The sequence below is a fragment of the Maylandia zebra genome, linkage group LG3, assembly GCF_041146795.1.
Source record: "Maylandia zebra isolate NMK-2024a linkage group LG3, Mzebra_GT3a, whole genome shotgun sequence".
Lineage (NCBI taxonomy): Eukaryota > Metazoa > Chordata > Actinopteri > Cichliformes > Cichlidae > Maylandia > Maylandia zebra.
Window position 1 is genome coordinate 5025723 of NC_135169.1, and position 14192 is coordinate 5039914.

Consider the following 14192-nt stretch of genomic DNA (forward strand, 5'->3'; position numbering starts at 1 on the left):
TATTTGTTATAAGACTGTCGAATAGTAGTTAAAACAATAAAGACCTATTGTGCCAGTATCACCATGACTCTTTCTTGTTTGTTCAGAATAACGACTGAGAACATGGCATTTTAGCGCTACCAAAAAGTGATTGTGGCCTATAACTTGTCACTGAAACAATATTTCGGCTTCAAACTTGTTGGATATATTCCAGAAGGGTTACATGTGATATATTATATCCCAAACAGCCTCCAAGAGCTGCTGAATAACTTGTACAGGAACAATAAAACTGACAATATGCCATTTTCAAGCTGCCAAAAAGTGATTGTGGCCTATAACTTGTCACTGAAACAATATTTCTGCTTCAAACTTGGTGGATGTCATTCAGAAGGGTCCTATGTGACACATTATATCTCAAATACTCTCCAAGAACTGCTGAAAAACTTTTAAAAGAACATTAATATAATAATATGTCATTTTCAACCTGCCAAAAAGCGATTGTGGCCTATATCTTGTTAATGAAATACTATTTCTGCTTCAAACTTGCTGCATGTCATTCAGAAGTTGTAATGAATGGTGGACTGAGTATTTTGCAAGATTGTTATTTACATACTTATTTGTATAACACTTTTAACAAAATATTCATGTTACCTTGTTTTGTCTAATTCATACTGGCTGCAAGATTTACCCACGGTGGTACCACAGGAGCTGTGCCAAGAAGCCCTGCAAGACCAAAAAAAACCCATTTGTTTGTGAAGCATGCTGGTCAGAGGGTCGCTGTCAATTTTTCAACGTTTTTGAAATGTTTCTTGTTTTGTATCGTTGTCTCCTATAATATTTATTGGTTGTTTATTTGTTTAGTAATTCATTAATTTATGTTTGTGTTGCTGTGTGTGTTTCTGTGTTGTTCACAACATTAGAGTTCAGCTTTGATTGCAATTTGTTTGTAGGATTATTCAATTATTTTGTGTTTCCTAACATGTTACCATAGTTACTGTATGCAAAGAATTAATATTGTTGTTCCATGGTTAATTGGTGTTGAGCTTCCGCTATACCCCCTGTTTCTGGTCTATTTGTTGGTTTATTTTAACTGGTGGTTTCTTCTTTAATTGGATTTAATTGTTATTTGTTTTTGGTTTTCGTTTCAATTAATAATTGCTGTATTGGAATGACATTTTTATTACCGTTTGTTTTGTCTTTCCTATTACTTGGTGTTCCTAATGTGTTTAAGCAGATCTCCTTCCACCTGTTTCCATTTGGCCATTATCCTTTTTTTGGGTTATTTTTAAATTACAACATTTTTGAAATTTGACGTTTTATGCACAGGTTGAAAATGACATATTATCGGTATTAATGTTCTTTTAAAAGTTATTCAGCAGCTCTTGGATAGTGTTTGAGATATAATATGTCACATAGGACCCTTCTGAATGACATCCACCAAGTTTGAAGCAGAAACATTGTTTCAGTGACAAGATATAGGTGGCAATCACTTTTTGGCAGGCTTAAAATGGCACATTATAGGTATTAATGATCCTTTAAAAGTTATTCAGCATTTCTTAGAGACTGTTTGGGATATGATGTGCCACATATCATCCTTTTGGATGATACCCAACAAGTTTGAAGCAGAAATATTGTTTCAGTGACAATTTATAGGCCACAATCACTTTTTGGCAGCTTGAAAATGGCATATTGTCAGTTTTATTTATTGTTTTATTGTTCCTGTACAAGTTATTCAGCAGTTCTTGAAGAGTTTTTGGGATATAATATATCACAAGTTATAGGCCACAATCGCTTTTTGGTAGCGCTAAAATGCCATGTTCTCAGTCGTTATTCTGAACAAACAAGAAAGAGTCATGGTGATACTGGCACAATAGGTCTTTATTGTTTTAACTACTATTCGACAGTCTTATAACAAATATGAACAACGAGAGTAGACATACTAAACCTGTAGGCATTAATTATTCCGTGTAGTCATTCGTGACTGCGCTACACACTGAAAGCAACCTTCTGATAAGCGTCATAATTCGGTTTCAAGAAACGTTAAAGCTCCATAAATGCATACCTTTGCCTAATAACAAAGGCATAAATGTGTTTGGGTTTTTTCCCCCCCCCCACGTTATATCAGTTGCACGGAAGTAGCTGGCAACGCAAGTAATACGGGCGCTGCAGCTTTAAGCAGCTGCGCGCGCTCCCGCGGACGGCAATCAGTTTCTGGCAGACAATCACTTTTTGGCACAACACCGGCATATGTGTTAGTGATGAGAAGCTCGCCTGTTTTCTGAGAGCTGTCCCACGGCTCCCAAAGACGAGCAAATCTGGAACACCGGCTCTTTTGTCTCCCAATGGCTCTTTATTATCATTCGTGGCCTCATATTTTAGTCTTACCTGGCAAATACGAGTGCTTTGTGTGTTGATAAACCCTTTTGCATTGTGTTTTTTTATGAGAAGCCTTATAATTGCCTAATGCTGTGTATTTGTTCTGTTACAAATGCAGGCATTCTTATTTCTGTTTAACATTTTAATATAACTTTTAATTTATACAAAAACAAAACACTGCAAATGAATCCGCAAAACAGGAGTTTTAATGAAAATAATTTCATTGTGTCTGAAGGTAATATTGATGCGTGTATGCATTTGTAGGACCTGGATACAGAGACTTTTATAATCTTGACAAATCTTGAATTTCGACTCATAATGATCCCCCAAAAGGGAGTCAGTATGAGGAGAAAACAAAAGCTCCATAGCACATAAAGAAGCACAGATATCATCACACTATAACACCATGAAACTGATGAAATACATTCATTCTTTTATCCACATCCCACGATTTGGATGTACCAAACTGCATGAAATAAACAACAGCACCACCATAAAAGCCACGACTACGAGAGAAAAAGTAGTTGCTGCTGCTGTCAGCCTCCGAAGCAAGTTTGACCAAAATAAATAATAAATAAGAGACATAAACTTTTCTCTTTGTTTTTCGTAACACACATGTTTGTGTTTAGTTCACTTCAGACTTCTCTGGATCATAATTATTTACATGTTTGAAAATAACAAAAAATATAAATAATAATAATAACAGAAATTGATGTTTTCAGTCAGTTACTATGGTGACATAAGAGGTAAAAGGCAACTTTCTGATTCTGAAAACCCAACAATTTGACTTTATAGATAACGACTGTGTTGATGTGATCATGTGGTTTGTAGGAACGCTCCTCTTCCTCAGAGGATCCACCTGTGCTTCCTCTCTCCTCCACCTGTTACAGTGAGGGAACGTCCTCCATGATGGAGGAGCTGCTGGAAAGTGCTGAGAGTTTCCTCCAGAGTGAGACCTCTGTCACAGTTCAGAGGATCTACGGCAGCAGAGACCTTCATGGACACTAAAAGTCTCAAACACACAACAACAACATCACACTGACTCCACTCTGACATCACTGATCAATAATCAAAGAACACACAGATCAAACTGATTGATCAGCCATCAGAGGAGTCGGATCAATGGAGCTGCTTCTGTTCCTGATGTCCCCTGTTTGATCCTGGACCTGAACTCTCCCTGCAGAGGAGACACAACACAGTCAGACAGGAACTAAGAATAGAATATAATAGAATAGAATTCAACTTTATTGTCACTGCACATGCACAGGTACAGGGCAACGAAATGCAGTTTGCATCCATCCAGAAGTGCTTTAGTGATATAGATATATTACAATATATATTAGCAATAGTATAGATATGTGAGTACATTACAGAAATGGGTCTATTATGGTATGTTATAATGTACACGGTATGAAGTATGTTGTGAATATTCTATAACTAAGTATGTACAGGCTGTAGTGAGTACAAGCTATGAACAGGCTATTGTGAGGGCAGGGAAATTATTTTACTGCTATTGTTAAAGAATAATCATCATCACCATTGCATTAATAATATAATCTGGAGTTTATATTGCATTCAGAGGTTGAACAGTGTGTGTGTCTTTCAGAAAGACTAAGTCACAGGCTGACAGGAAACAGGCTTGCAGAGAGTTTGCAGAAGTGAAAGTTATTTTGAGCAGCAGGCTAAGACGAGGCTTTAACAATGTAACAGATAGCTTTAAGAAGGCCTTAAGATGTTATGCATACAGTTATTATGTTAACCTTGTATTTCAGGTGCAGTTATAACTATTTTATACATATTGCATATCTGTGCTTATTAAAGAGTTGGTGCTCGGTCAATTAATTGGAGGTTGTAAGCTTTGTTCGGCGCGATGTCCGGACAATCTATTGTGCAAGTGACTTGGAGCTATAGAAGGTTAAAACTGCGTACATGCTTACAAAACACTTATATCAGGTCATTTTATATTAAGGTTTTAGTAGAGGTTCTTGGTTAAAACATTTATTTAGTAGATGACATATACATAGTCTCAGTTAGGTTGTAACACATAAGGATGAGCCTCTGTTCTGGTAAAAGGTCAGAAGTGCAACAGGTGAATTGAGAAAGAGCATTTGAGGACGAGACACAGACAGTTAGTAGGTGAAGAGGTGACACAGAGAGCATGTGAGGTCGTGACACACACACACACACACACACACACACATATGAGTTAGATTTATTTAGAGGAGAGAGAGATTAGTCATGTCTGGATTGTAACGGCGAAAGTGTCTCGGTAAAAGAGGAACAAGACAAGAACTGAAAGGTAGACAGGAAGTGCCAGCCATGAAAATAGAAGATGATGTTCTTTCGAACGGTGGTAAAAGTCATTGTAGTTTTGATATTGACGTATGTCTATATCCTGTCTGTGACGCATGAAGGGGCGTCAGTAAATCAAACCCTGATGCTATAAAAATCTGTGTATGCTTTGATTAAGTCGAAGACCACTTGCTGTCTGCGTACAGAGTGTTCTTCCCACACGTGTGTATTCATTAAAATCAATTGTTTGACCAAGATCTTCTGGACCAATGGTGGTTTGTACTCTCCTTCCTCAATATTTGAACCTTAACACTATGTACAGGATATAAATATGAAAAACTATACAGAATATGAAATAAATAACTTTACAGAAATCTGAGATATACAGCTATACAGAAATGGGAACTATGCAAGTTGTAAACAGTTGTAGGATTAAAGATTATTGAATGTACAGAATGATTATTTACACAGAGCTATACAGTACAAGTACAGCTATACAAGAAACAAACAAACAAACCTTTGACTCTGAGCTGCACTTTTTTGTATCTGCTGGTTCTCCCGTAGACTTTACATCTGTATGTCCCACTGTCTCTCTCTGTGGGACGTTTCAGGGTCAGACTGAGGTCTCCAGTTTTCAGCGGGTTGTTATTCATCTCTGTTCGGTCCCTGTAAACCTGGTCCTGTTCTCCAGCCTGGTCTGAAAACACGTGGACCTTCCTGTCATGAATGTCCCACCACACCACTTTAGCATCTGCAGGAAGGTCTTTCTTGGTTTGAAAGGGCAGCTGGACAGACTCCGCCCCCTTCTCCACCTGCACCTGACAGACTGAGAGGACAACAAACAACATAAGCTGTGAGGGAAAATTTCTATTTGAGTTGACACTGTTTTCTTCCCTCTCATATGAGATTAATGAAGCTTGGACTTTACTGCCTGTCCATGTCTCAGTTTTTTGTTCTGTTGTTCACAGCTGATGATTACGTGGATGCACAGGTCCTCTTCTGCTTATCATGCCTATGGTGTGTCAAAAGGTTCAGTTTTGGAGACTCTTACTATTTCTGTTATATACGTTCCCGCTTCACCAGATTTCCGGCACTTTGACATTACTTGTTACACAATGCAGATGACATTCAGTTGTACATCTCTTTTTTTGAAGTTAAGTTAAAGATGTGGAATTGATGCTTAGACCATTAAAAGTAGGATTGCTGAGAATCTTCTCCAATGTAATAACGAGAAAGCAGAAACAGATTCACTTAAGAAAGATTTCCAAGTAGAGTTTCTTTGTGTTGGGCGTCCTTGTCTAGATTATTGTTGTATTTATTGTTGTACAACCTCGCTGGGATGTCTGCAGATCAGCTTCAGAGTTCACTTTAAGATTTTGCTCTGACAGTTTCTCCTTCAGCTTCATGCTGATCGATTTCCAAACTGTTGCCGATCAGTAAGCTCGATCTTTCCTAACTCACCAGGAGGATAAAGTATGGCGATACATTAGTGTTAAAAGGGTGATATGTCCATATTATGTACATCACATGTGAAAATCAAAGTATTATCTAACCTCTAACTTTAAGCTCCACCTGTTTCTTCATCAGGGTGTTTCCCTGTCCGTTGTAGACGGTGCAGGTGTAGGTCTTTCCATCCCAGTCAGTGGGGTATGTCAGGGTCAGACTGAGGTCTCCAGTTGTCAGCGGGTTGTTTTTCATCTCTGTTCGATCTTTGTAAAACACAAACTGTTCTTCAAGGTTGCCAGGTCTGTTCTGCCATATGTGAACTGTCCGTCCACTCCACTTTAGCGTCTTCAGGCAGATTAACTGTGGCTTTGCAGGGCAGCTGGACCGACTCTACACCTGAATCCACCACCTCCACCTGGGGGACTGAAACAACAACAGAGCACTGAGCACAATAAGTTTTGCACTGAAGTTAAATATTTGTAGTTAAAACATGTTTGACTGATTCCCCTGAAGCTGCCTTTGATGTCCAATCAGCAGCAGAGCTGGTTTCTAATGAACTCAGTGTCATTTTAGAATAAAAGCTTTATTTGCAGTCTTTGAAAGACAATGATACTGCACTTATTATCACAGAGGTGTCCTATGAAACAAGGTCGACATATCCATACTTTCTTTGTTTTAGCTGGATCAACAAAATCTAAAGCCTGTTTTTCTTCACAGCAGTTGCAGGTAAACTGCAGCAACAATGCGACTCAGACAGTTTCTCTGTAACTGCAGGGCTTCCTGCGCTGCTGTTAGTCAGACACGGATCAACAGGTTGTGGATAGAAAGCAGATTCCTTCAGCAGAGGATCCATATCACACGTGAAGCATGTCGTCGGGAAACAATCAGTGAAAATGGGACACTTTGAGCCTCAAACTCTGAACATGACCTGCTGCAGACCAGCTGATGTGTTCAGTTACCATGGAGATCTATTTTTATATTACACACAAACACATATGTACATACATATACATATATGTAACACACGATACTTTACCACTACTGAATGTAGAGAAAGTTAGGATCTTAGGCTTATGGCCTCTAGGAATCGACTAAGGAGCGAATGACACACAGCTAAAAGAACAGTCAACATTTATTCAAAACAAAACCAAAAACAGTCATTCAACAGTTCACAACAGTTCCAATTGTCCATATTTGTCAGTCTGTGTATTCAGTTTTAGAGTTCAGAGTTCAGTGTTCAGAGTTCTTTTCAGTCTTTTCAGTTCAGGTGTGTGAGTGTGTGTGTATAGTGTTAATGTTAGTAGTACTACCCGGGTAGTGTATTGTTCTGAGATCTCATAAGCTTATCTGTCAAGAAGTAACGCAGTTGTCACTTCTAAGTAGGCTGGAAATCTTTCCTGCATCGCAGCTGGGGATCCGGAATCCTGGCTCGCAACTTTAGACTCCAACAAAAAAACCAACCTGCACAGGGCAGTGAACATATTTTACATGAATATCATATAACAACTTAATCAACACTAGTGACCAAATGTCTCTCACTCTTTGTATATAACGACTTAATGCAATCAATAATAAAATTAATCAAAGAACCTTAAAACAATTTCCACATCATACAAATTTAACTCAAATCTCATATTTTGTGAAAAGCAGTCACATCAATCCAATGAATTGAGAGAATGTACATTACTGATGCACGAGGAAAGTGCAAAACGTGGTCGCAGTACTATTTAGCCAAAGACTGCTCATATTTATCATCTCATTACAATAAATAAAACTTACCTACTAGCTTCCAAAGAAATATTTCCGATTGGCTTAAAACATTCACAAGTGAAGAAATAAAAAGATAATACAGCACTTAAAAGGAACACATGAAATTTACATTATACTGAGCTAACGATTAGCTTGCTATGCTAGCGCAGTTAGTCAACTCACCGGAAATGAACAAAAAAAAACACAAAAACAGAGGTACATCAGCATCAACAAAAAGTGTCCGCGTTTCCCAACAAGCGGAAAAGTAAAATCCAATTTGTGTCTTCACACACAATCCTTGTTCAAGAAAAAGGTTAAGGAAAAACTCTGTGAGTAGCTCCGACCAGCATACGTAGCCTTAGCGCTATTCTCCTTCTCTATAGTTCTCAACTCAAGTTCACAAGCACTAAACAATCTCATAGTGCCACCTACTGACATTTTTGGGGAACAGCAGTTCATTTTCATGAGGCAGATTTTAGGTGGGTTACATATATAAAATGAAATTCGTGTTTAAAAGGTCACAGATGTGGATTATATGAAATATATGTGAGTTCTGAATATAAACACACGACTAACCTTTGACAATGAGCTCCACTTTCTTGCTCATGATTGGACGATTTCCTTCGTGGCTGTAGATCGAGCAGGTGTAGATGTGTGTGTCTTTGTCTGTGGGGTATTTCAGGGTCAGACTGAAGTCTCCAGGTTTCAGCAGGTTCCTCTTCATCTCTGTTCGGTCTTTGTAAACCTCGTCCTGTTCTCCAACCTGGTCAGACACGTGGACCTTCCTGTTGGAAATGGAATTGTCCGTCCACTCCACTTTAGCATCGTTGGGTAATCTGACCGTAGTTTTGCATGGCAGCCGGACAGACTCCTCCCCTGAAACCACCACCACCTTGTAACCTGAGGGAACAACAAAGCACAACAGGATGGTCACATGACCTCCCTGTCCCTCCTTGTCTTCTAGTCTCAGTCAGATTGTGTCTCAGTTTGTTCCTGACTCGTTCTTTGGTAACTCGTCTGCAGCATCCTGTAAAGTGCTGCAGACATGTTGGATGAAGAAGAACAGACAGACTGAGCCTCAGCCTGGGGCTGATGAATACCATGCCTGAAAGACTACTCAGGACTTCTGGGTTTTCATCAGAAAGGAAGACATTCAGAAGGCTTCAAGGCAATGAGAACATGTCGAATCCACTCAGCTCTGTCTAAGCTTTGAATTGGATCAGAGTTTAGGTTTTGTTAAAGAGAGAATCAATCTAGACTTCCTGCTTGATGTGCTGGTTTATGCAATTTACACTATAGTGAAATCACATTACCTCTGCCAGCAATGTTGTTGTGTTTAAATTCCACCAAGCCCAAAGCAGCATCAGCAGATTAAAGCAGAAACATGCATATACAATAACACTGCGTACCCTGAGCTTGCTCGGTACAGCTACATCTATCACTACAGCCGTCTTCTTCTGTTTGTCTATCACCACTATATCCAGTTGGTAAGTCCCACAGGATCTTAGCTCGGTCATTCTCCACCACCCTAGGAGAATTTTGACCTCGGGACTTCCAGGTTATACTCGGCACAGATGTTCCTGTACACTATGCCGGCCACTTGGTTATGGCGTTCCATGTATGCCTTGCCTGCTAGCATCTTGCACCCTGCTGTTATGGCTGGATTGTCTCTGGGGCATCTTTACACAGCCTGCACCTGGGGTCTTGCCTGGTATGATGGACTCCAGCCTCTATGGATCTTGTGCTCAGAGCTTGTTCCTGTGCTGCCATGATTAGTGCCTCTGTGCTGTCTTTCAGTCCAGCTTTGTCCAGCCACTGGTAGGACCTTCTCAATTTGTTATCATCTGACTACATTTTTTGGCAGTTGGTCAAGTCTGTGCGTATTTGGTTGGCAGTTTGTAAGGCCTCAGACATCGACAGCTTGCTGGACTTCTTAGGCACCTTCTTGTAGCACCTTTCTGCAGCTCCGATACTTGGCTAACCTCCCTCCGTGCCACCTTGATCTTGTGGGTAATTCTTTCTCTAATGGTTAAAATTGTATTTGTGAAGAAATTGATGAAGTTATCACCATTAACACTAAATGAATGGTTGTCTCAAGAGTGCTCTGACTTTTTGTCAGATGTCAAAGGTTTACGGAGTTCCTTTTTATAGAGCCACAAACCAGTGTTTGATCCCCGGCAGGTGTGTCGCAGAGTGGGGAAAAGAGGTTTGAAAAATGTGCAGACACCTGCTAACGCTCGGCATTATGGGTAGTGTAGTAGAAGAAACTCACCTGACATGAAATACTGCCGCAAATGAAAAAAAACAGACCTCCAGAAACCCCAAGAACAACCAGGAGAACCAGGAGACCCACTAAAACTTTGGACCAGGATGGAAATGGTTCTGTGGAGAAGCATAAAAAAAGATTTCTGACCTGTATCTAGAAAACTGACCTCTGACCTCAACTTACAGCACTGACCTTTGACCTGCAGCACTACTTTCTGTCTCAGGATGTCTTTGTCTCTGTAGATGGTGCAGATGTATCGTCCCGTGTCTTTCACTTTGGGGTGTTTCAGGGTCAGACTGAGGTCCCCAGTTCTCAGCAGGTCTTCATTCATCTTCGTTCGGTCCCTGTAAACTTCATCCTGAGTCATAAGGTCATCATTTCTGTTAGAATACTCATGGACTGTGATGAGTCCGAGGTCAGAGCGAGTCCACTCCACTGTGGTGTCCTCAGGCAGGTCAGATGTTGTGTTGCAGGGCAGGATGACAGACTGTGACCCTTCCCTCACCGTCACCTCCGCCTGCTGGTCTGAGAGGACAAGAAACCAAAGTGTCAACTGTAAAAGTGGCAGCAAAATTCCTCTGAGTGTTTTGTGCTGGGTGATGCATAGAATGTCATTTATTTACATATTTACAGAAATATGTGTGGTAAACACAGCCCTCTGCACACGAGCTGACATGAGTCTGTCACATTTTCCAGAGGCTGCAGCAGTTCTCTGCAGTCATCTCCTGCTTTGTTGTTCGTGTTTCCTCTGAGGTTACATCTGTGCTAAATAATGCTGCGGGTTTCATCTGTATTTTTACAAGACTTTCGGAATTAATTTGCGTCAGTTTGACCTCTGACCTTTGACTAGAGTATTGACCTGTAATTATGGCAGGTGTTGGGCTTGTTGCTGACCTTTGACCTGCAGCTGGATGTCTCTGAGTCTCCGTTCTTTCCCTCCAGCACTGATGGAGCAGGTGTAGTTGCCGCTGTCAGTCTTTGTGGGTTTCCTCAGAGTGAGGCTGAAGTCTTTAATGATGAAAGCGTAACGATTCATTGATGTGCGTCTGCTGTAACGCTGGTTTTGTCCTCTACCATCGTCTCCTCCTTCTCGTCGGTGATGTACAGATTTGGGATCGAGGTCACTGCAAGTCCACATCACTGTGGTGTCCTCAGGTGTAATACCTGAGAAAAGACAGGGCAGCAGGACAGACCTTTCCCCCTCACTCACCTCCACCACCACAGCCAGAGCATGCTGGGAAACTGAGGACACACAAAGAGAAACTCAAATCAAATACATGTTGTGGGTTTGACCCAGAGTTTAAATGATGAATGAAAAGTGACATTATAGTCGGAAACCAGATGTACAAATACACAAATGACCAAAACATAAATAAAATCTAGAACTTAATTGCCCTTTATTGTTTCAATTTGTAAATAACTAGAAATTTGTTAATTCAAGCATAATTAGAAATTGATATAATCTGTGAGTATCAGGCCATTGGTGCACATTCAATTCAGTTCAATTTTATTTATATAGCACCAAATCACAACAAAAGTCGCCTCAAGGCGCTTCATATTGTACAGTAGATACAGAGAAAAACCCAACAATCATATAACAGATTTGATTCTGTAGGAGCCATAACTAAATGTATTGAATTTTTGATGATCACTGGGTTTTCATTTGTTTGGTTGCTATGGTGATGTGTAATGGGAGTCACATGGGTGCTAGCGGTGGCATTAAGAGAGCGTTGTCAGTCTGTCTTTCACTGGTTTGATTTTGACAGAGGGCTGGGTCGCCGTAGTTTTTGTTGACCGCAGCACAACGAGTTTCCCCTTAATTGTTGCGTTAGAGCCTGTGATGTTTTATTGCTCTGTAAACTTTTCAAGCACTTTAATAAACAAGTAAGCAATTCCACCTCTCGCATTATGGCGTAAAGTTGACAGCGCATCAGGCAAATAGGCAAGCTCAGTCCCCGGCCTCTAGCGACTGAGGAAGTCGCTACAGATTCAATGCAGAGAGGTCTATTAACACATAGTGAGTGAGAAAGGTGACTGGAAAGGAAACACTCAGTGCATCATGGGAATCCCCCGGCAGCCTACGTCTATTGCAGCATAACTAAGGGAGGATTCAGGGTCACCTGGTCCAGCCCTAACTATATGCTTTAGCAAAAAGGAAAGTTTTAAGCCTAATCTTAAAAGTAGAGATAGTGTCTGTCTCCCGAATCCAAACTGGAAGCTGGTTCCACAGAAGAGGGGCCTGAAAACTGAAGGCTCTGCCTCCCATTCTACTTTTAAATACTCTAGGAACAACAAGTAGGCCTGCAGAGCGAGAGCGAAGTGCTCTAATAGGGTGATATGGTACTACAAGGTCATTAAGATAAGATGGGGCCTGATTATTTAAGACCTTGTATGTGAGGAGCAGGATTTTGAATTCAATTCTGGACTTAACAGGAAGCCAATGAAGGGAAGCCAAAACAGGAGAAATCTGCTCTCTCTTTCTAGTCCCTGTCAGGACTCTTGCTGCAGCATTTTGGATTAGCTGAAGGCTTTTCAGTGAGTTTTTTGGACATCCTGATAATAATGAACAGTCCAACCTGGAAGTAATAAATGCATGAACTAGTTTTTCAGCGTCACTCTGAGACAGGATATTTCTAACTTTAGAGATGTTGCACAAATGGAAGAAAGCAGTCTTACATATTTGTTTAATATGTGCGTTGAAGGACATGTCCTGGTCAAAAATGACTCCAAGGTTCCTCACATGCATTTAGGTTTTTAATATATTGTGTAATTAGTATTTTTTCAGGTTTGTCCGCATTTGTAAAATAGTTTTAGATCGCAGGAAAACCACACAGCAAAGCAGGGAAGAAAAGAGGTGTTTGCTTTCTGATGACCGACAGCAACACACTGACCTCGTGTCGTTTTCTCCAAACATTAATAATCACATGCGACTTAACGCTTATCAGCCCTGCACTCATGTCTCATATCAGCGTCGCCCACGCACACTGAGCTACTGTAGCACATAGCTACTGTGGTTAGTTAGTGTCTCTTGCTAGAAACTTTCACCTGAAAGCCCGCAGTCTGTTGGTCCTAGGCCTCTCAGACATCGTTCACACACTCGCTGTTTTCCGGGAATGAGTGAATTTGTGGCGCTGTGCTGTGACTGAGTGCAGGTTAAACAGGTAAACGGAGCTCAGAGAGTTTCTTACCGCTCAGGAGGAGAAACAGCAACATCTTCATCCTCCTTTATAAACCACAGCAGCCACAAAGTCCGGTAAGCCTGGAAGAAGCAGAGCTCCCACACACGCCTCACTGTTGTTCCTGGAACTTTGTGTTTTGTATGTGAGGGAAACGCCCCGCCTTCCTCCAGCTGTAACTACTGACAGCTGCTGGTGTGTTCCAGGAAAAACACGACAAACAGGATTTGTTTTGCTTCTCAGCACGTACAACCATCCAAACGCCTAAATGCATAAGAACGCCTTTACTTTTGTTTGTTGCAGCACAGTCACAGACTGAGCCTGTGCAGTGCTGTGTGTGGTTTACACAGCGACTCACGCAGCTGATGCAGGCCTGATTCAGAACCGCTCCTTACAATCACTGCTGCCGTCTTTGATGGTTAAGTCCTGTTATGTCATAGGTTAAAACGAACTCTTGAATCTTTTGAGTGCATTTTGTGTAATTTTCCTGTTGTTGTGCGTGTCTGTGGATTCAGAGCATGTCACAATCCACACGACAGGTTCACGCATGTTCCACGTTCACTGTGTCTTTGTGACATCTAGTGGACATTTGAAGATGCTACACAGAACAGTGCAGGGACAAAACCAGTCAGGTAACGTGCTCTAAAAATAAAATAATGCAAAACGAAATAGAAAGCATAAATTAACCGCAGAGGAAGTCCCGTTACTGTGCAGACAGATGTGGAAAGAAAGCAGTTGGAATAAAGAGCAGACTGGCTACGTTCAATACTGAATAATAAAGGGCTCACATAAAGTTTAAGTTCGATAACAAAGTCTCAGCCACAGGGGTTTCGTCACTACATTTGTGAGAAGCCACTTTATTAGGTACATCTGTTCAGTTGTAGATGGTTTAAGGCGCCGTTTGTTAC

At 40.8% G+C, this 14192-nt stretch overlaps 2 protein-coding genes across 3 annotated transcripts in view; both read right to left on the bottom strand.

The window, feature by feature from the left end:
- Positions 1-2543: 2543 nt before the first annotated feature.
- Positions 2544-13544, bottom strand: LOC143414499 (uncharacterized). Of its 2 annotated transcripts, XM_076878995.1 has the most exons (8): positions 13297-13544; positions 11003-11350; positions 10301-10633; positions 10115-10224; positions 8419-8742; positions 6201-6516; positions 5165-5473; positions 2544-3532 (listed from the first exon to the last, which is right to left on the bottom strand). In XM_076878995.1, exons 1-5 carry the CDS (start codon positions 13325-13327, stop codon positions 8563-8565), a joined length of 1002 nt encoding a protein of 333 aa, XP_076735110.1. In that variant the 5' UTR covers positions 13328-13544; the 3' UTR covers positions 2544-3532; positions 5165-5473; positions 6201-6516; positions 8419-8562. The 2 variants fall into 2 exon arrangements, with proteins under 2 accessions (XP_076735110.1, XP_076735112.1); XM_076878997.1 differs by lacking the exons at positions 2544-3532; positions 5165-5473; positions 6201-6516 and adding an exon at positions 6523-7554.
- Positions 2544-14192, bottom strand: part of LOC143414226 (uncharacterized) — a 41610-nt gene continuing 29961 nt past the window's right edge. Inside the window, exon 9 of the mRNA XM_076878141.1 lies at positions 2544-3214. The gene's annotated coding sequence lies outside the window, so the exon portion shown is untranslated. The remainder of the gene's footprint in view (positions 3215-14192) is intronic.